Source organism: Diadema antillarum, unplaced genomic scaffold (assembly GCF_040938485.1).
Source record: "Diadema antillarum isolate AM-2024a unplaced genomic scaffold, OU_Dant_1.0 seq00001321_RagTag, whole genome shotgun sequence".
NCBI classification, from domain to species: domain Eukaryota; kingdom Metazoa; phylum Echinodermata; class Echinoidea; order Diadematoida; family Diadematidae; genus Diadema; species Diadema antillarum.
This window is the reverse complement of record NW_027272092.1, coordinates 1002601-1026224: the sequence shown is the minus strand read 5'-3', so window position 1 is coordinate 1026224 and position 23624 is coordinate 1002601. Positions and strand designations below refer to the sequence as shown.

Sequence of the window (23624 nt, the reverse complement as noted above, 5' to 3'; positions counted from 1 at the left end):
CCATTTCTCGATACTTGTCTCATGAATACAACATCATGGACATTAACCAGTATTGTCAAAGACCTGAGTATATGTATGTTACAACTTCTCCTCAAGACGAGGCAAAAAGAAAGTGTGCAAGTCAGCAGACGAACCTAATCTAAGCTGATGCCAGTAATGAAGATGGTCAGTGATGCCATTGTGTGCAATCTATAACCCCTTGACAGGGCTTGGTTCTCTTTGGCATACCAGGTAAATGTGGGAGAGTGAGAGGAAAAAACTCTCACCTGTTGCGGCAGGACGGCATCTGTGCCAATCAGCTGCGCCTGGCGTCCTATGGGGTGCTCCTCCACGACGTTCACCTGTGACTGGCCAATCTCGGGTGTCATGTGATCAGTGGTGCCTTGCAGGTCATCACTGCTGTGCACATTGCTTGCTGTCTCCCCTGAAAGCTCTGTGTCTTGAAGGAAAAGAATACAAAATATCCACAGTCCAATTTCCTAGTGTGACAGAAGTCATGGATACATGTGTAGATACATTATTCTCTTTTGGGCCATGGACCTAATAACAAACTACTATGCATTCCCTTTACTTGTTTGAGTCAAAGCTTTTAGTTTATCTTTAAAAAAAAGTCATTGTTGTGTCTAGGCAAGCCCAAGATTTATGGGCACAGGGAACAAAGTATGTAGTAGAGAAATATGGTAAAATCTAACGATGAAATGGGTGCAATCATTTTAATACAGATATTGGTCCTAGTACTCCCATTGGCAATATAGTGTTTCTACAGTGTGTTCTTAGTTGCAGACAAACAACAAAACAAAGGATACATTTTGTAACTTTTTTTTTTTTTGCATATAGGAGAGCTCAATTTATCACTGTGGCATGAATAGAACACATTCTTCACATTTAAAAGTGTTCCATAAGTCTTAAAACCTTTACATGTGTCATCAGTTTAGACACATTCAAAACGCGATATAATATGAATGAAAGTTTACCATAACACAGAAAAAGCCTTCTCACTCACATTTTAAAACTCTCTTCTCATTATTTATTCATCTAAATTGTTTATCTGTATATATTATACATACATGGATGCATATTAATAACAGAAGGCACCAAATCATTTGCCTTGATCAATTATCAAAAGATGATTTTCATCCAAAAGAAATTGAGGGGATGCAGATGAAGGGATACATTACATATTTCTCCTTCTTTCCTCTCAATTAAGACATTAAAAGCCAAATGAAAAATTTCCCTCACATTTTTTTTTTATTACATATTACTTGTATACAGTGCATGCTGTGTTTCGAAAAACCAATCATGATTAAGCGGTCGTATAGTTTTGGTTGAGAGCTAACTTCAGGTTTCTATCATTTTTTGGTGAGATGATGAGAAACTTCTTATAAAATACGGAAGAGCATGTAATTCCAAGTAGAATTCAGCGTTTATTTGATGAAAATTGGTTTTGAAATGGTTGAGATATCCAAAAAGAGCAGTCCTAATAAAAGGTGGGACCCACCTTTTATTACGATCGCTTTGTTTTACTTTGTTTTTGGATGTTTCAGCCATTTCAAAACCGATTTCCACCAAATGAACTTTGAATTCCTTTTAGAATAGTATGCTCTGAGAAGAATTTACATCAGTCTATGCTCTGTACTATTTCATAAGTGGTTTCTTGGTATCTCGCAAAAAAGCTAAAAGCCCACAACTCATCTCCACCAATACAATACCATCTCTTTAAAGTCGTCACTTCGTATTTCAAAAGAAAATCATCAGATGACCAATGCCATACAATGAAGAGCAACGCATCTTTGGAGAAGCAAAATTTCAGTTGGAAGTACTGTATCCCTTAAAAGATTTAGTGGAACTCGTCACTTGTTCATAACAATGTCATGGCCATTGATAAGTTAGTCACTGTCACACGAGGAAAGTTGAATTAATGAACATTTCATCACTTCCGTGTACTATTGTTAAGTTGGAGGGTGATTCAGAGAACACTTGAAGGCCCACTTCATATTTCTCCCCCCAGCGCCTCAGAAAAAGGTTCTTGACAAACAAAAGTATCAGTAGCGTTTATGACCTCATAACTTACATGAAAATGTGTTGCTTCCTCTGTCACCTCTCATCCCTCCCCCACAATTCATATGAAATTTATTATAATGCCCCTCCCTCCCATAGCCTCTTATCCCCTCTACTCTCACTCCCCCACCCCATCCCATGCCCCTGCATACTACGGTAACTAAAACATCTTTTACTTTTCTTTTAGGGTGGGGATGGAAGTGTGAGGTTGTTGTTTTTGTTTATTTGTTTTTGGTTTCGCAAGCAATAGCAAAGGAGGAATATTTGAATGCAAACAAATAATTCTCTGTACAAAAATGGACTTCTGTATACCTTGTAACTGATGTTGAGAGTTTAATCTAAATCCCATAAATTCAAATCTTTCATGCTCCTAACTCGAACCCCCCCCCCCCCCCCCAAATGCAATCTCTTTACTTGGCAATTCTGCTTGTGAATGACTGAGAACCTGATCAGAATACTCTTGTAGTACCATTTGCATAGCAGTTGTCCCCCGCAAACTGACCTGGATCACTAATGGTCAGTGACAGGGTAGCATTCTCTGCCTGTTCCCTTGGTTCGCGTAAACAAATATTCAGTGCAGACAACCTCTTTCTCAGCAGCAAGCGATAACCCCCAGCAAACAAATGGTTGACAGTAGAGTCAAATATTTGAGACACTGACAGACCATATCTGTCAATAGTTACACAAGTAAATCCTACGGCTTTTGACTCTGACAGAAGATTTATTTTTGCCATCTTCTGATGTGAATGCAAATCTTGGTTTTCAAAGTTCTTGGAATATGCTCACTGGCTAGAATGAAAACATCTTTGATTGATTTAGAAAGAGTTGAAACACACAAACAAGTTGCTATGTACAATGAATACTGTATTTGTCACTTCCAATGTTGGGCCTGACATTATGAGTCACTTGTTATCTCAGCAGCACTCATCAATTATTATGACAAAAATGTCCTCTCTTTTCAATATAAGTTTTCTTCCACATCTACAGTATAATGCTTTCCACACATTTTGCTCTCTGTTTTCTACCTTTCTCCAGATGTTCACATCCGTTGTCACATATTGATAGTTTTCTGGAAATTTGTCTCTAGATTATGAGCATCTCCAAGCAAGGCGTGTTGCCCCAATAAAAGTAAATCTTGTTGATGGCTGTGCCACCAGTAGAACTGAAGATTATTTTGAATTGATCAAAATTTACATGCTAGGCAAAAGTAAAACCTATGTACTTGTACTTTATTGCGCAAAATTCACACCAGCAGTTTAAATATAGACCATGGATTATGCACATTTAGAACACACAATTGCGTGTGACACATCACCCAAGGTGCTACAGTGTACGTACATATGAATGTAAGCACTTGCCCGATTGCTCAGGTCAATTGAAAAATCAAAGTCGTGTAAGTGTTTTGGAACAATGAGAAAAAATGCTTGCCTGAATTGGGCAGGCAAAAAGTTTTGAAATCACTTTCTTTTTCACTCCCCCCCCCCCCCCCCCCCCCCCCCCCCCACAAACCATGGAGCTACAACGGATCAAACCAAGTTTGTGAGTCCAATATGTTTAAGAGTTCGAATCAACATGTATTAATTGTTTACTCCAATGATTGTGTTTTATTAAGCCCTTTACTTACAAGATGTTTTAAACATTTTCTTACAGTTTGGGACTTCCTTTCGGGCAACTGTTTTGCAACAATTTTAAAATCTGCTTGCCCAAATGGCAAGTGGTCTAAAAAGAAAAAAAAAAGTTATGTAGCACCCTGTGGATCACCTACATTTGTATGCCAATACACATCTAATGCACAAGCTGACAAGCATATTCTGCACTTGTTTTGGATCATAAATGGAGTACATTTAGACCATGGTATTGATAAAAAATACCCTGGTAAATCTGAGGTTTTTGTAAACAACATTGCATTCAAACTGCCAAAATGTACACAGTATTCTTGGTGTACTGCCCGACAGCCCCTATGACACCGAGAAGAAAAAACTGAATTCTTTCTACAGCTGTGTGAACTTACTACAGCCTAGCTTTCCAATACTAGTGCCACAAGAGCTGTTTTGCCCAGTGGCACACCTTTACCGATAGGCAAATGCTGACTCGTGATTGGCCAGTAGTGAGCTAGTGTGGTGACTCCAGTCACCAATCCCATGGCAGAGCATGTTCTTTCACGGCATGCAGTATGTGCCAAAACAGAGTTTGGCATGGTATACTTTGGCACATTAAACTGATTTACACTAGCAAATCCAATATCATTCTGTTGGCTAATCTCCAATGTGTAGCATAAGGGTGATCGCCACGGAAACCACTTTAGGGCATGTCTTTTTTCTCTCCCAGTCTATTTTCTCTTCTGTCTTTTTAGATCTAACACTCAAAATGTAACTTGGTTCTGTCAAAGACTTACATCAAGTTAGCAATTACATGCTCAGCATTACTGTATAGGACAGAAACCTACAACTGGACATACAGGACTGTACTGTACTGGGTGTTGTGTACAGTGTGTATGTAAGAAAAGATTTTATGACTTCGAACCCCCAGCACATCACCAGCATATTTGTTGGTTTGTTTGTTTTTGAAAAACTCTTTAAATGTAGTCACTGTAAAGTGGCCAAATCTACCCATGGATTTTCGACAGAAATCTCTGCTAGCCCACAGCAGGTTTGGTTCAGTGGTGTCCTCAAATGCCAAAAGAGTTGGTGGCTAAAAGAGTTGAATTTTGGTACCATTACCTCAGAGAGTATTGATAATTATAAACTGTACTCACTTATTTATTGCAACACTGCAATGTCTACAAAAAGTTGTGGGTCTATGTTCAAATTTTTGAGGGAATGCAAGAAATTAGAAACAATTGTAGATACCTCTCAATACTTTTTTTCTTCATCTTTTGGCATATCAAATCTAATAGCAAGTAAGCAAAGGTACAAGAATTTTGAGAGTTGCTACACCTTATACCTGCATGTACAGTGTTTAAGAACATTGTAAAACCACAAACATTCATGGCAAAAATCTTTCGCAATTCGTTCCTGACATTCAAAGCATTGTGTAGACAAGAACTCTAGCATGCATTTTACCTTCACGAAACTTAGTTCCTTGTGAAATTCATGAAAGTTTCATGCACGCAAAGATTTTGGGTTTTACAGAAACCCATAATTCATGTGGATGACACACTTGACAAGATGCTTCCATTTGCTTGTGTATTTACCCAAGAGAATTCTCACTCATCCAGAAGGAAGTTCTTGTGACTCACACAGTGTGCGTGAAATGAATTTAATCCACACTGCACGCACCACGTAATTCGAGATCCCAACCACTGCAAAACGTATCCACACTGGCAGAAATAATTTATAGTTCCCAGTGGGACCTTAAAGAGGGAAAATGAGTAATTGTAATGTCTCCATTTTGGGGCCGAATATTGTAATTTCTTCAGGGACAAAAGACATTCACGAAGGCAGTGATAAAAAGTGCATTCACTCCCCCTCTTCAGATTGAGGAGGGAGAAAAAAAAATTGGGATGGAGAGGGGGATAGTTAAGGGAAGTGTGGGGGCAGAGGTGCTCCTCTGATCTGTGCCCTAAATCTGAATTGACTTGTGATGCAGAAGCTTTCTCATGAGAGAAGTCATATTTTAGGTGGAGGAGAATGGCAGCATTAGAGACTTTCATGAATAAACTCTTTTTGGACATTACCTTTGATCTGAGAGAGTAGTTTGGCATACAGGAATCTAGCCTGGCACATTATGTAACAAAGCTAATGGTAGTCCATCACTTAAATGCTACAGAAGCGAAACACAAGAATCATACATGTAAAGCAACACTTCAGGTATTATTCCCATGGATATACAAATATGATGTACATATGAAATCCATTACATCACAATTCCAATAAAAGGTTAAACAACATTTTTGTTATGACCAATTATGTCCAAACTCATTCCTTTTTTTTCTCTTCAAAAAGAAGAGCAAAATGTATACACTTTAACATATATAGCAATGAAACAAGGTTTGCAATAGCCAAACCACACCACTGTGATCAAAGATCATAAACTCGATATTTACCCTTTGACATCCCCTAATTCTACCCGTTTCCGTATAAATGCCTCTAAGAATCTGAAATGCATTCCGTGAAACAGAAGTGGGATATCGATTTCAGCAGACAAAAGAACATTTCAAATGAGGTTGGGAAGCGCTCAAATCCCCCGTGATAGCATTGTTCACACCTACGTCACTTGGATTGCTCCCAATACGTGAGAGGATGATGATGCATCATGGGATGATTCCCGATTGTCACGGGAGCACGGGAAAGATGAGTCTCTTGCGGTATCTTTGGGTCACTGTTGATATCATCATACTCTCCCCGTCCTAAGACAATGACTTGCAATTACGCGCTTGCCAAAATTCGTGTATGCCGCTCTCATCAAGACTATTTCTGGCTGTCTTGTAATCTGTAATTGATACAGAATGTGATAAGCTTGTGAATCCCCCCATAGATATGTGACACATTCACAGTGATTACGCTGCGATCCAGGTTACCACGGCAACACTTCCCTCAACCCAATCAGATTTACTTCTAGTACATTCAAGGGTATTGATTTTTTTTTTCTTCTTTTCCTGACTATTTAAAAAAAAATTAAACATGCAACAGTTAGAGAGTAATGCAAGTCTAGACAACAAACTAAAAATAGCTGTCCTTTAATCTCCTCACATGACTCTTGGATATTTCGATGAATTTATGTCTAATTTCATTTGTTGACTGCCACATGAAAGTAACTCATCAATGTCACATTCTACTATAGGAAAAAAAAAAACTAAAGCAATATGTGTAGAGTAATCATCCTTGTTTGCAACAGGGTGCCTATTTGTGGCAGAGGCTGTTTCATTCATTGATGAAAAGGCCCAATCAGGTGCAGGAGTACCCTCACTTCCCATAACACTTGCAAGTAACTCCTGCTTTTCTTCTATAGTGGGACTAAGCACACTTGATACTCAGCAAGTGTTTTCATTGATGAATGAAACTGCCTTTGCAGCAAATAGGCACTCTGTCCCAAACAGGGATGATTGCTCTGTGTTATTCTTCATTTCATCACAAACAACAACCACATGGAGATAAAACCAGAGAATGCACTGTGACTTCATAGATTTAATGATCTTCCTGATTTTTTACTTATGTATGCATGCACCATCAAATTCCTCTTCAAAGAGATGACATTCCAATATTTCTCATGCTTGGTTGGTTCCTGATGATGGGTTACAAAGATCTGGGACTTTTCCTCCTTCCACATGCACAAAATGTGCCTACTGACATGTGTACGTACAAAAGTACATACAACAGGTGTGGTGTATTAGTACACTTCCAAAATATTCACATGCCCAATGTTTTTCATTTCTTTTGTACGAGGAAGGGAGGCAAGCTGATATTGTGGATAGAAAATCTGCTTCAGGCGTGGAAGGTCCAAGGTTCAAATGCACAGACACCTACTCATCACAGTATTGAATCTTTTTATCAATGCAGGTATCACACAGAGGAGATAGTACTTTAGAAATACCGGTAATCCCTAAGACAGAACATTGAACTGGGGTTCCTAACACTTATGCTGCGTTTACTCTGAGCACGGCACGGGCAAAGGGCTTGGTTTTTGCTATGGTGCACCAAAAGGAACCATGTCTGGTTCTGTTTTTTTTTTTTTTAATAATAATAAATATCAGTAATTCGGTACGAAATCACCCATGATGTTATTCTTATGTCAAAATCAAGAGCATCAAAATCAAGAGGAGAAGATTAATTTTGCAACAAAATTATTAGCAGGGAAGTGATATTACAACAGAACCATACATGGTCCCTTTTGGCGCACCATAGCAAAAATCCTGGCCTGTTGCCGCTACCATGCTCGGTGTGAATGCAGCATTACACCTGAAAATTGGGGGGGGGGGGGGGGGGGGGGGGGCGTGGTTTCATGTTTAATTGGCAATTAAAGGCACAGTTTACCTTTGGGACCAGTGATTTCAAAAATATTCAAAATATCACATTTGATGCATACGTTTAGGTCTGTTGTGTCACAAAACATCCTACCATATAAAATTTTTGCAATAAAGCCTAAAATATAAGGAGATATCAGTGTTTTTCGCAATAAACCGTAACTGTAGACGGTTTAGTCTGGAAACATTCTTATTATAACTATTGTTTACATTTTGTGTATTCAACAACACTTAACATCGATTATACAGATTCAAATTTTTACAGTGGTTGTTTCTATCCCTGACTCACATTTTAGACTTATTTTAAAGCACTAATGCTGGATTTTTGTTTCATCTGCAAATGGTAAATTATGCCTTTAATTCAAAAGTACTGAATGTATGATTATGAACTTCTCTGTGTGGATTCAGCTTGAGTTACTTAAACTAGAATTATCACTGAAGGTGATTAATAATACCCCCACTCCAGCAGCTCAGATTCCTATAAAAAAGAATTTAACCAGGGTTTGATACACAGAAGATTTGACTATAATAGCTTTAATGCTTCAGTTTCATATAAAAACTGTGTGAGTACCATGGCAGTGCCTTTTTTTCTGAAACCAACACAATAAGACATGGTGTCTTGCATATCTACACCTATAGACCATACATACTAAATTTGACCTACAAGTTTGTACATGTACATACTGTGGGAGTAGTTTGCTCCACAAGGTTTTGGTAAAATTGTGGTTACCATGGCAATGCTTTCTCTGACAAACACAAAAAACACATTGGCACATCCACACCTCAATGTCATCATGTACCCTAAGTTTCATCTGAACTGCTTCAAAACTGTAGAAGGAGTTTGCGACGCAAGGTTTGGGGTATAATGAGGGTACACAGGAATCAGCGGAATATATAGGAATTGGCATGCTCTCTCATGCACTAAGTATACTGAATTATAGAGCGTGGCAAATATTATTTTATCCTGAGTGCTATTTTGTTTCACCAAGGATGCAGCCAAGGTAAAATAGAACTACACATATATGAAGGATAATTCAGAATTGGGAGTTATACATAGCAAGGTACGCTTTGCCCCACATACTTCCCCCTCCCCCCCCCCCCCCCCCCCACCCCCATGCCCCATATACATGTATCACTGCATAGACAATTTTAAAGCAAAGGCGTGCTGTAAAGTGTTCTGGCAGGGCATGGTCATCCCAACATTTTCACACAATCATATGATGCAATCTAATTCATCACAACACATACTATACTTGGCCTATTTATCATAATGTAATATAGTGTACAATACAAGGTAGGGCAGTTAAGTATCAGTATGATGATAGACATACACGTGTATCTTGCATTTTCTAAATGACAAACATTAATTAGTCACGGTAGTAAATTGACACAAAAGATCGCGAAGCTATTGATGTAAAATGTGAGACTAATTCCCATTCTTATGGATGGATAAGCCTCCCTCACACTGTGCCAAACCATGTTCACAAAATTTGTGGGAGTAAGTAGAGAATAAAAAAAAAAAATGAAAATAACAAACATGGAAAAAACTTTCAGTCTGGAAAACAAGATTCACAATTTTCATCTTATCATGAGTAATAAAGATACATTGTATCATTCACTGTGAAACGAACAAAATGCCACAGCACATGCTGGTCAAAATTTACACTACACCTTCTCCAGTGGACAGTGACTGACAGACATGCGATAGTTATCTGTCACACACAGGTCAGCCACAAAACATGTCCCCTGCCAGCCAGCAAAGCCTAGCCAAGACTGAACCGAAGGGAGGCATAGATAACAAGGAAGGACATTGACTTCCAAAGCCTACCTGTCGCTGCCTGCTGGATGCCGGCACACATGTCTGTCTCATCGTGGCCAAGCGAGGGCTCTGTTTGACTGAGGTCTCTTCGGGTTATGATGATCTGTTTGGTGCTACCATCACCCCCTGAGCTGTCTCCCTCTGGCCCCTGAAGTGGCAAATAACACAGAGTGAGGGGATGTGTGAAGCTCCAAGTACAATTTTCATCTCACTGATTGACAGATTGCCCTACATGGATGTAAACAAGCAACAATTATTTAGTGTATGTTTTGTTGTGTTTCTTTTAATACTAGATATGATTAAATATTCATGGTCATACATATTTGGGTTGGGCTCCAACCAACTACATCTATCTCCTTATTACCGAGACAGGTGCAAGAATTCATTCATTCAAATGTTCATGTACTCAAAAGTAATACCACTCTTTTGCATATATATAAATCACAGTGCTAACACAAATAATCAAAAGCAATAAAACGAATATAAAGGATGTGCTACAGCATTGAAGCATGGCTTTGTGTGCTTGATACCCTTCATATGATCACATTACATTCTTATCTGTGGCTTTGCAGTCAACCAACAACTTTAATAAATTCCTGGGAATGTAATGTCATGTTCTCTCAATGCCTTGTATTAACCCTGCAGGGGACATATTACAATTGACATACATGACCGGTTTGTATGAACTCGTAACAGCAGGACTCAAAATTTACCAGTTCTTCTGAACCTACACACAAATTAGTGACACGTCTGATACTGTAAAACCGTACATTTTTGCATGCATGAAACATCGGCCAATTTTGTGAGGAGCCAAGATTCATGAAAGTAAAATGCAAAGAAAAGTTTTTGTTTACACAATGCATTGAATGCTAGTACAATGCCGTACACCATGAAGGTATACTGCTAGTAAACGTACCAGAAGTGCTCACTCACTTGTTGTTTTTGTAATGATGCATGTTTTATAGTGCACATTTAGTTTTGGTGTGTGTTTTATAATAAACATCAGTGTGTGTTTAATAAATGCCTGTGTTACTAGTACATACAGTATACCGGTAATTCTTTCATGGTCGGCAATTTGCGAAAATTTCATGCCGCAAAAACTGCAGAAGGCTCCAGGTTGGGAAAGTTTGATATCGCAAAAGTCTCTGGTTTCACAGTAGCTTTGTCAAGTGAGTGAAATCTATTTTCAAACAGCTAGGTAAAAGAAGCAGGAAGGCTTTCTTCAACACACTTGGACAAGAGAGGGAGACATACCTGAACAGTGGTGACCTGGATGATGATATGATTGTCTTCATGGACGGTGGTGATGCCCTGTCCAGTCAGGTAGGTCCCAGCAGTGGACAGACCAGCCAGGGCTGACTGAGGCAGCATCAGTGACTGAAGACCAGAGTGTTCTGAAGAGTCCAGATTACCTGTTCAAAACAAAGGCATCATGCGCAAAGGATGAATAATTCAATCACTGTATGGGTTACTGGACCCAATTAGGGTAATGCTTACAACAGAGAAGTTTGAAAAATAAGTAAATAGATAAATAAATGACTTTGAACAAACACATGGAAGAAGAGAGCAACTGAATCATGAATCACGGTCATCATCACCATCACCATCACCACCATGGATCATTGTCAACATCAAATTGGGCGGAGCAAGACTCACCCGACGCATTTCCAATCTGGATGGGCACCTGGACCATGACGGTGCTGGCACCATTCTTGAGCTGGCTAGCCTGGGAGAGGTCTAGGGTGGACGGCTTGGGGTCGGCTGGTGCCATGCACCTCTCTTCTCTCTCTTGCTTCCTTGTCTGCATCAACTTCAGATGTTCCAGTAAGGCTGGACAGGGAGTGATTTTCCAAGAATACAATGCAGGCTGTCAATTGTATGCCAGCACTATCATCATCAATATTATCATTGGTATCATGTTTTCATATACACTCATAGAGACTAATGTGTGGCATTATGCATTTCTAAGAAAAGAATAGTGTTATTATTATCATTATTAACATTATCATCATTATCATCAGTAGTAGTAGTAGTAGTAGTAGTACCGTTATCACTGCTATTATCATTACTGCATAATATTTACTGTTACTGTTGTGTACATGTACCTCAACATACAATGACTATAACCACAGAATTAAAAACATTTACTCACAAGAATGTTAACAATGTGTGATAATGAGCCAGGGAAATAGGGAAATATGAGTTTTCAAAGAGTTAAACACACAGGCAGCTTTAACTGTTTGTGTGCCACATTAGCAACCCTGACACAGTCATCACCTTGCCAACTTCCCATACTTTGCTCAAACACACGACCTCATTAAAACCGATCCAGGGAATAATTTTCCTGGTATCGCATTGCAATTTGCTATGCACTTTTACACCACTGCTAGACAAACTATCTTTCGTGTAGCAGTTTTCTTCCATAGAAATGTACAGGATACCATGTGAAATATTGTTCATCAGCTGAAATTGCTAATCAAATCTGAGTTGGAAAATTATTCCCTGCGATCAATAAATAACAAAATTCCATATACATTGAAAGCTTTATAGCTGTCATAGCTTTGTCATAAAATTTACATAACAGCAAAGCTTGCACTTTTCTCTACAACTTTAGTAGAGGTGGGAAACTTGTTCCATCCCTTTGTTGCTGCAACAGCAAAGCCAAAAAATCCACTTAACTTCAAGTTCAAGGTGAGACAGGCAATATGGATGTGCACTGCAGAAAAGATTTTTACTCTTGATAGGTGATATTAATGGCAAAACATAGTCCTCATATGCCAGCAGAACTGTTGATTATTGTTCTAAAATGTACACGCATGCATGTGCGAATAATGCTGTAAAAACATGATTTGGGTAAAGACGACAAGGCAAAATATTAGCGAGAAAGGTTCAGCGAAAGTCCATAATCTCAAGGCTTACCCCATGGTGGTTACTATCTAATTTTTCATAATCAATTATCAGTAATCAACAAAGCGGGCCACAGTAATACTCATCCATCTTCTGTGCTAGAGTGAATCACATGCAGCTTGTTGGAAAGTACAATTGCAATGGCACGGTCGATTACAACATTACACTCTAATGTCCCACAATGCTGAACACAGGGTTAATGGGGCTAGCTCTTCTGGAATAAAATTTGAGTACTACAATCGAATTACTCTACACTATTGATCTCAAAACACTCCAAAACGACTCATCATCCTGGAAAATTATGTCAGCCATGTAAGTTTCTTGGTAGTCCCTTTTGATGTACTGAAAGTAAATTCCAAGTGATGGAAGATTAATTTTTAGCCCTTCCGAGAATTATATTTTGGCTTTAAACTAAAACTAAAACTTCATGGTTTATCAAGAAGGATTTACTGACAAACCAAAACACCTTAAATACAAGCCTCTCGTCAAAAGGAAGCTAATGATTGGACTTGTTCCATGCCATGGCATGATGTGATATACAAGTCAAAGAGAATATAATGGACCCATGAGAGTCCATTCATTTCTTGCACCTCTGAATTTCTTGATACAGATCAGTAATGTATCATTCACATGCAGTAAATTCTTCTAGGCTTGAGGGGCAAATAGTGCTGTCCTTGGGCATAAAATAAAAGTATTATAACCAGATGAAGACTAGTCCTGACTAAACTCGGGTAGGTTTTTAATTGTCATGGGAAATGTGTGTTTGAGCAAAATTAGCTTATTCTCATTAATGGGTTAACGGTCTTTTGTATATAAAATGAATTCACGCTATGGATAATTTGATACATTCATGATTGACTGATGAGTTTCTCTTCTCTCCCCTAAAGGGACCATCACAGTTCTCCTCTAAAGTGGAAAATCAAGCAGAGTGGTGGATTACCACTTGGGTATTCAGTACTGTATTATCATTTACACTACTCAAAACCAAAATATGAGTGAAGATGTTGTGATATGGCAGTGAATAAAACACCATTTGGAACTTACCATAGTCAAGGGGATGATCATATGTCACAGGCTTAATATTACATGGTGGTGAAATTTAACGCATCTGGGACATTTTTATACCTCGCCACTTCCACCTCACCTCTGTGACAAAAACCATCACATCACAAGAGACTCTTTTTTTTTTTTTGAAAACCAACTAAACTCTCTTTTTGTCACATGTCAACAATGAGGTAAACTGTAGGTATTAAAGTTTTCGAAGGAAAAGTGGATGTCACGACTGCGTCCTCTTACATTTCAGTGGTAGCAACTCGTAGCCAGAGACCTGCCTCTTGAGGCTCCACCATTTGGAGCGGAGCCACTGCGGTGAGCGCACACTCTTCCAGTTCTTGGCCAGCCGGTCCCAGTCTAGCTCACTCTCGGCATTCGCTTCCGACTCACCTATCCTGCAGGTTCAACAGTTGAGCACAGCATGAAGTTAATTTACTATTGTACCAAGCTGATGTGGTGATCAAATATACTCAAGGGACAACCAAGCACAAAAGGAATTGAAGATGACAATTGGAATGAGGTACAACGACTCTCCACTGTGCATTCAAAGAAGGAGTAATCAAATTGTAATCCTGGAATGTAATGTTACAGGATAGTAACTTGTTCAAGCAAATTGTAATATTATTTTTTTCTTGTGGGGGGGGGGGGGGGGGGGAGTGGGGCTATCTACATGTACAGCCACTTTTAATACACAATATTATGACATCATGCATTTTGGTCAAAGCTTACTGTCTGCTCAGTTACTTTAATATACAACCATCTCTCCTTTGATTACCTGCTGTACACTGGTATCTATCATGTTAAAAAAAAATGTCTTGTACATGAGAGGAGATTGATTTTCTTTCCATCATAAGCTACTGGTAACGTGATACATGAGAAACAGATGAATATTATCACTATTTATCTCACTACTATCATAATGTCAATTATTACCACCTCCCTCATATCTTTGATCAGTTTCATGATCACCACCATCATTTGCAACAGTGACATCATCCTCTCTGTTACAATATTTGTTGTGGCAAACACAAACAAAGGGAAAGAAATCTTATGGTCGCTATAATCTGACCTATTGATCAGTGTGATGTCATCGACAAGGCTCCACTCAGCCCCACCAGTCTGCTTCCAATTGAGGTAGTTCAGCCACTTGGCTCGGCACTGCTTCTCCGTCCTCGTGCCCACGCGGTCGGCCACCTGGGACCAGGAGATACCCGTGGTGACACTCTCCCCCGGCTGGGCTCCGGACAGGGTGAAGACGGCATCGGTCAGCAGGTTCTCCTCCTGTAGCAGCCATTTTCCTGCACAGAGTTAGGCCGGAGGAAGGCAGCAGATCAGAGGGGGTTACATATTGAATTCATTGCAACTCTCTCTCATTGATATCCTTGTTTGAAAACAAGTGCCACTAGAAGGCTATCTTGTCACACTCGTAAAGCATAGACATCATTACTCTCTTCTATCCCATATTCAAAAAGACAGTGAATTTATATGGCATTTCACAAAAGTATCATTACAAGTTTACATGCAGGACATTTTGACTTTACAGCCCTAAAAACAGATGGACCTGCACAGTCACATTTCTCAATGTCAATTGCAACCTACAAATACATGTATGTATTGATTCTCAAGGCTGTTGGATGCAAACAAAGTGAATTACTTTCATTTTATATCAGGAGCCAGTACTGGATGAAATAAGCAAGCAGATTTCTGGACAAAGGGTACAAAGAAATCATGTGGAAAAGCCACATTCTAAACAAATAAAACATATAAATAAAATATTACAACCCCAGGTAGTATTGTTAGCATTTCTGTCTTTAAGTATAGTTCATATCGTAAGTAATGACCTAAAACATGACAATCTGTACATTACTAGGGTTTATAGAAATAAATAATCATACATGTGTATAAAGTAAAATGATTTCTCAAACATTTGTGTAAATATGTCTACAAATTCTTTTCAAATTAAATTATATTTATACCTCTGTTGCAGGAATCCTTCAACAGTCTGAACTTGTCCTTGACGGATGATGCACTTCTCCCCAGCTCAGAACCAATCAGGGCCCAATCATTGCCATGCCGGGCACGTAATCTGTGGGCCAAATCCAAGTCAGGTGAGAAATGAAAATCTGATAGGTGTGCATGCACTGTTACTTGGTATTAGTGAGACAGTGTACATGTTTGGTCAAACACATCAGAATACATTTAATCTCGAGATACAGTCAACATTGCTTTAGTCGACCTCGTACAAGTCAGGAAATCACCTAAGTCGAAGGTCTTTTCAAGTCATCTTCTCTTTATATTCTATTGATTTTAATCCCTCATACAATTGTAAATCATAGTTTCTCTAAGTCGAAGCTGTTTTTTAGTCCACTTTAGATTCGACTTAAGCAAGGTTGACTGTATGCTATTTTTAGGGCAGGTACTGTAAAACGAGGAATTTTCGTGTGCATTTTAATTTCGCGAATTTCGTGAGCGCCAAGATTCGCGAAATTAAAATGCACGCAAAAGTTCTTGTCTACACTATATGCATTGAATGCCAGTGGCAGTTTGCGAAAATTTCATGCCGCAAAAAAGGCCGTCGGCTCCAATTCGCGAAAAATTCATGCCGCGTATATATCATGTTTTACAGTATGCCTGCAGTAATTAACTTATTCTTTAAAAAAAAATGTTGTGTCTTAGCTCAGATAGTTGTCCAATGAGTGATGACAATTTGGAACAACATGTTCTGAAATGCTGTGAAATGCTGTGTCTTCTCATTTAATAATCTCTTGGTGCTGCTTGTCATGTCATAGATAAGCAGCAGTACCTCTAGGTTTCCTTTGAACTTTTGTAAGCAGAACTCTACCAATCACACAATGTTTGATTCTAGGCATTTCTTGTCAAAGATATTTACCAGAGAATCAGTTGAAAAGAAAGCATGGTACAGTGTATCTCAACCACCTAAAGGAAACCTCACGAATTAATTCTTCTGGGTTGTAATTTAAATTTTCATTCTGATATTTTTTTTTCCTGAAGAAAATCAGGGTGTTGTTCCTGTAGCAAACCTAATTCAACATCCACATCTCAACTATCGACAGACAATGTACGGCAATCAAAACTCTCACGTAAAATGTGCTCATCAACAACCCTGGAGGTTGGATATATAAAACATTAAATAAATAACATTTACCTGACAAAGTAAATATATTGTACATGAGACAGCTAGGCAATGCTACTTACTCTTTCAGTTTCTTGATATCCTCTGCTGAATACCTGCAAATGTGTGACAATTTAAACCACACACATACACGTAGAAACAAAAAATTATAAATGACATCGTTACTGAAGTATCAAATCAAACAGGAAACAGCCTGACAGGTACAGTACTTGGATTAGAATGCAAATACTCTTTTGTCAAACAACCCAGTCTTGCTGTCTTGAAAGGGTTTCAAATGCTGAACTTTGTAAGAGTTGTTCCACAGTGCTCCAAGGTATTTTGAAGCCAATATCTGATGGACTCTATGATCACCATGAGAAATACATTGTACACTGTAATTTCTTCACTGAATACTTCATTGACATCTGTTCTCACATGTGTTTGATGTGATTGGTTTCTTGTCTTTTGACAAGCAAACCATATGTACAAAATCAGCGGAAGTTGTGTCAAAATGCAAAGAAAATGTCAGAGAGAAAAAAAAGTGGTCATTAACATGGACAAGAAAGCCATAGCTACTACAAACCAGCAGGAAAAAAACAAACAAAAAAACACATGGCAGAGGGGTGTTGAATGTAAGGTGGGTGTTGAGCTTTGTGGAAAATTATGTGACTTAAACTGTTCTTCACCAGTAGCAAGTCCCTTATTTCCTCTACATATTAAGATGAGATTGAGATCGTCAAAATAAGCTTCACATGACCACTACATCAAGGTTTCTAATAAGAATGTCATAACTTATTACTACCACATTACCTTCCCACATGATTTCTGTGATCATACATGCGTATGACTCTGCGGTAAACAGCAAACAGAGGGCGCTGCAGGCCCTGGGCTATGCTGCGGTAGAAATTCTTGCGGTTGTCCTTGCTGTTGTTGAAGATGACTTCAGTGGGATCACTGAGCTTGTGAACCTGTTCAGGTTGAGATGAAATGATAATGGTATAAACATATCTATTTAACCCTTTCTGTGTTAGGGACTTTTGACTGTGTGTACAGTGCTATCGAGTTTTCTGTGCCAATCTTCACTAAAAGCACACTATGGGTTAAGCAATGTGAGCTGCTATGAGATTTTGTAGAGCTGCAGTGTACATAATCACACATTCAGCATATCAAGGGAATCACAGCTGACTGATGGGCAGCTGGGGGAGGTAAGAGCAGCAGTACTGGTGCAAAACCTCCAAGGACATGATAATATTCAAAATCCACACAAAAGTTCAGGTATTGTTAATCATGGCCATTTTTAAAAATAAGTTACAGTCCTATTTGCATTAAAGGTAGCAGCTGCAACAACAACAGAATGGATTACAAGGTCACAAGAGAAACTGCACAGTATACAATTAGTTACTTCCTCTTGTCACAGCTGCGAATGTAATGTCTTCTAACCTTTAGAACCAGTGCCATGGGAATCAACCCAAAGATCTAAGTACAGGCCTGTATGTTCTTTGTCTTTCTGTGAACACAACCAATAATACCAGCAACTTGGCATTCCAGGATATTAATGTGCCGAGTGTCAAACTGCAGGCCGGAGCTTACCCTGAGATAGTCTTCAATGTTTCTCTCGAGCAGATCAATTTCATCCCTGGACCACATTCCCTGCTTCCATTTGTGACCTATGAAGATGGTACAACGTACGTCAATACATTTGTGACATCACATCAGCTTCTGAATCAGTTTAATCTTTATCTATACTGAAGGCCTACATTTGGTTGACACAACTTGGTTTTATTTGTAGTTTGTGAAGATGGTAATTGCAACAATATACAAGAGCGTCTTAAATGAGCAGAAAGCAATTCTTTCCTTTTCCCTCATTAGCTTGATATAAACATCAAGTAATTGCTTGAATTTATACTTTTAAAAATCCAGTCTGATAAAGATGCTGGTAATTACAATCCAATCAATTATGCTTATGAATACATGCATGTTCTAGATAGTGAATTTAATTAAACTTGGGTGATTATTCTAAAGGAAATACACTGTATGTTTAGATTGGACAAAATTATTTCAGTGATAGCATGTACTGTACATGATTACCACAAATACTTTCAGAAAAGGATGGTATGCACTGATCTCAAAGCAAAAAAAGAAAAAAAGAAAAGAAAATAGACAGAGTTTTAATCATCTATGCACATACATGTACAACAGGAACCCCAAAGATGTGATATTTGATAAATCTACAATGTGACAATTTTTACACCTAGGTATGCATTGTACATTGATGCAAAAGCTTGTGCACATTGTTTTTCAAATGAAAAAACAAAACAAAACACAAAAAACATAAAGAAGAAAACAACTCTGCATTCTGTAGGTAAGTGTGTGTACACACTGCACATGCATGTTGTCTGCTGCTATGTCTACCGGTATGCCTGCGCATGTGAGCATGATGTCTGTATAAGATTCTAATAGGTCTGTGTATGCATTGACTGTGCTGGCAAGATTCAGCAAGCTTGAAGTACTATTGATACGATAACGGAAGGAATGATCCTCAGCACAGCTGTTTACTCACCTTGTTCCGAGAGGGAGTCTTTGGAATACTTGGTGGTGAACCATGACTGGGTCACAGGGTCATATGGCTGTCATAACAACATAACAAAAATATACAATTATAACAGACACAGTAGGTACAATGTACTGTTTAGTATTCAACGTTGCGGTGGCTCAATTATAGAAATTGTCAAACTTTGCGGACTGAGCAGTTTAATGATAGCCCAGTGCATAAACAAAGACATATGACATATGGCATAAACATATGAAATTAAATTAAATAAAATTTACTACACATTATTAACAAATATAGTACAAATCACAAAATAGCATTTAAAAAAAAAAACACTCTAGATTATATCTGAATATACAAAAGTTGGTAAAAAGAACCAGCAATAGCAGGCAGGCTGAGGAATTATGCTGCGACCAATATCAAGAATACATGAAAAATTACATGTTGTTATATGTTGTACTACCACAGTAATACATGTGTACACCAATTTTTGGGTACTATGACAACTGTCTATGAAAAACACTCTGTATGGTTAAAGATTTTCACCCTTTTGAAGCATTTGCCATTCACTTCTAACCCTATAGTTTTTCATAGCTCTAAATTTGCACACTATCACATTTTTCATCTTTGAAATGTTGTTCAACAGTGCCTTTGATTGAGGGGTGTACATTTAACAGTAGGCAGCAAAAAAGACAGCTTCACTTTCCAATTTACAATGGAGATCCATCATTTCCTTAGCAAAACAAAAAGATCAATTTACATTGTGTTCTAGTTAGGCAATGGCTTCTGAATGTATTTCAGAAGCCATGAAAACAAAAACAAAAACAAAAAACGAAAATGAAATATTAAAGTGGTTACAAGCAAAGTTTACGATTATCTTTACATTGGAAACATCTTAATTTACTGCAGCAGCTATTTTTACATTTGGCTGATTAGTCTAATATGCCCTTATTGCCCATTTAATTCAGATTACAAAACTTTTATACAGTAGATCACCAATGCTTGTTCTCAACTTATGGGTAGAAAAAGGATAATGCACAGGTGGATAACCAACACTACAAGATGACAGAAGCATTAAAAGAAGACAAGTTCAACAGTTGAAAGTGTTTTCTTTTGTTTTGCTTTGTTTGTTTGTTTGTTGGTTGGTTGTTGTTTTTTCCCCTACCAGAGAAGCATCATGGGTGTGATCATCTTCAGTGACATCCATCAGACCAGGGCCACCACCAGTGGAACTGCTGGTAGGGGTTTCCCCGAGCTCCAGACTCTTGCCAATCACCCCTACAAAGGGTGACCAAAAAACAAAATTGCTCAGCATGTGTGACTGCCCTGCTCAAAACCCACAAAAAGAAGGCCAAAATAATTTTTCACTCTTCTACACAATTTAAAAGAGTAAACTCTAAGCTCTAAAATGAGTAATATACCAAGTATAACTTTAACCTACAATTAGACCATCTCAACCCATACAAAAAGTGACTGAAATATGACAGAGTTAGGAGGTGCGGTGAATAGAGAAAGGGAGAAAAGAGTATGTAAAGATAAGAGTCACTCAGATGTACTGTGCAGAAGTATCAATGAAAACATGTTTTATTTCCATGTGAAAAAAAAAATGGTCCAGAAAAACTACTTTTATTCCAATTTTGGTTTTGTTTTAAGTTGCCAAATTTTGACAGTAGGTAAAGATTGCTCTCCCATGTTATAGAGACACAACAAATTTGAGTTAACCGACCCAATTGACATATTTCAATCCATTATGGTACAGAGAGTCCTACTCTGCAACTTTTTGTGGGTTTTGAGTTCGGTGGTCATTACAATCTACCACTAGAAGCAACCTGCTTGGCACATAGATCATAACTTAAACTGTCATATCAGGGGTTGCAAGACAGTTACAATCACACACATTAATAACTCTAAAGCATTGCACAGATTGCAATAATTGAGGGGTAGATTATACACTCAGCAAAAAAAGAAAGTAAACACTTTTTCAAGGTCAACATTTTCATAGAAGAATTTTATGAAAATCAATGTATTATATACCATACTAAAGGTAATTTAATTGGCTATCAAGCTCACAGGGTAATTAAAAAGAAAACTTAATGCATGAGTTAGCACATTAATTTTTTTCCCTCTAAGGCGCAAAATCAAAAATTGCAAAAATTGACATGTTCTTTTTCATTTGCAAATGCCCTTCACGATAACATTGTCAACAAAAGACCACTTTAAAGACAAAGAGAGACATGAATGAAATAGCAAAAATAAGTTTTTCTTCTCTTTATCTCTTTATTACCTCTAAAAAAAGTGGGAAACTAAAGGGGAAAAATAAGAATTTTCTGTCAAGTCAAACTTCAAATGACATAGGGAATAAAAAGCATAAAGATGGTTGAATGAGCAGAATTTCTTTATTTATTTCTTTTAAACTAGTGATTTAAACTCCTTGTGACAATTTCAAGAACCAAACATCATTTACAAGTTCCTAATTTTGAAAAAAACCCTCAAATTTGTTCAATTTTTATTAATTATTACTTCTTCTTTTATCTCATTTGAATTTAGACTTGACATAAGATGCTTTATTTTCCTCCATTACTTTTTGCCTTCATTGGTCTTTTAGGCTTTAAAGATATCATAGAGATCAAAGGTTTGTTTTTGCAACTTAATTCATGTTTCTTCTTGTGTGAAATTTGTTGTTTGTTCTTATTGTTCTATGGAAGAGCACATACGCATGAATGACAACTTGTTCAGTTTTGCAATTTTTACTTTCGTGCCCCTGAAGAGAAAAACAATGGTGTTCACTCATGCGTTAAGTTTCCCTTTTTGTTGACCTACCAGGTTGATAGCCAATTAAATTACCTTCAATATGGTGTATAATACATTAGCTTTCAGCCAAATAATCTATGAGAAATCTAAACTTTAAAAAGTGTTTACTTTCTTTTTTTGCTGAGTGTAGATGCCTATGAAACCCTGGTTCCATAGTTTTGGCAAATCCACATCAAATTCTGTTTCCTTCATAAATTTTGGAAACTTTGGGGAAATAATGCCTGTTTTCTAGCGTGAACCCCCTGACATCTCCCAAAACTGCACTTCTACAGAATTCATCCTGTGGGTTGTACCTTCCAAACACACACACACACACACACACACACACACAAGTAGTTGGCATATGAGCACAGTATGTTCTATATTGACAAAGGATATCAGGGCCCTGTTTTATGAAGAGTTATAATAAAATTGATACTGTACTGTAAAACGAGGAATGCTCACGTGCATTTTAATTTCCTGAATTTCACGAGCGCCAAGATCCGCAAAATTAAAATGCACGCAAACATTCTTGTCTACACTATATGTATGCATTGAATGCCAGTGGCAATTAGCGAAAATTTCATGCCACGAAAGAGGCCATCAGCTCCAAATTTACTGCCGCAATTATAACATGTTTTACAGTACTTAGTTGATTTCTATCATGAGTCTATGGCAGCCTGTGTGGTGAGGGAATTTGTAATCGATTATATCTTTTGAGAAAACGGGGCCCTGATGATTCATGGATGATCACTCACCATCACCAGCTGCCACATCCTCCACGGGAAGCACCACCAGGCAAGCTTGGCTCTCCTCATCCTCAGCCTCACTGGACACGCCCACGTGGTGCACATCAGAGACCCCCATGTCCATTCCAGGGGTGGCTGGCAGAAGACTAACCTCACCGGGCACCTCGTCTGGGTCAATGATCTCTATCTTCAGCACATCTTTTACATCCATACCTATTAAAGGTCAGAAGGGGATACGGTTAAAGATTTATCACGTTGTGGTCAAGAATAATATTGCTTCTGTATCCCTACAGATATTACTGTATTTTGTAGGACCATGATCATGCATAAGACCATAGTTCAGACTTTTCATGAGATGAAGCATCAGTACCGGTTGGCTAATCTGTTAATGTTTTGTAATCAATTCAAATCAAGTATTAAAAGAACCAATACACAGATTTTAAAATCTGAGATAGTACTGTATGTTCTTTCATATAGCTATAGAAACAGGCAATGACTTGGCTCAAGGATGCTTACAACTTCTAAATGCAGAAGATGTTCACTGTAGTGCTGACAATTAAAAAATGGCAAGGAGAATATCTTTGTTCACAAAGTTCCAATTC

The 23624-nt window shown here is 38.1% G+C and overlaps 1 protein-coding gene across 1 annotated transcript in view; it reads right to left on the bottom strand.

The window, feature by feature from the left end:
• Window positions 1–23300, bottom strand: part of LOC139708243 (cyclin-D-binding Myb-like transcription factor 1) — a gene marked incomplete at its 3' end in the record, with an annotated part of 46056 nt that extends 22756 nt beyond the window's left edge. The window contains exons 1-14 of the mRNA XM_071620212.1: window positions 23032–23300; window positions 20649–20761; window positions 19493–19559; window positions 18523–18599; window positions 17743–17900; window positions 17016–17048; window positions 15776–15885; window positions 14869–15097; window positions 14060–14194; window positions 12126–12133; window positions 11496–11669; window positions 11094–11251; window positions 9849–9987; window positions 267–433 (exon numbers count right to left, since the gene is read on the bottom strand). Of these exons, the coding sequence (XP_071476313.1) occupies window positions 267–433; window positions 9849–9987; window positions 11094–11251; window positions 11496–11669; window positions 12126–12133; window positions 14060–14194; window positions 14869–15097; window positions 15776–15885; window positions 17016–17048; window positions 17743–17900; window positions 18523–18599; window positions 19493–19559; window positions 20649–20761; window positions 23032–23233 (1770 nt within the window). The remainder of the gene's footprint in view (window positions 1–266; window positions 434–9848; window positions 9988–11093; window positions 11252–11495; window positions 11670–12125; window positions 12134–14059; window positions 14195–14868; window positions 15098–15775; window positions 15886–17015; window positions 17049–17742; window positions 17901–18522; window positions 18600–19492; window positions 19560–20648; window positions 20762–23031) is intronic.
• Between the last annotated feature and the right edge of the window lie 324 nt (window positions 23301–23624).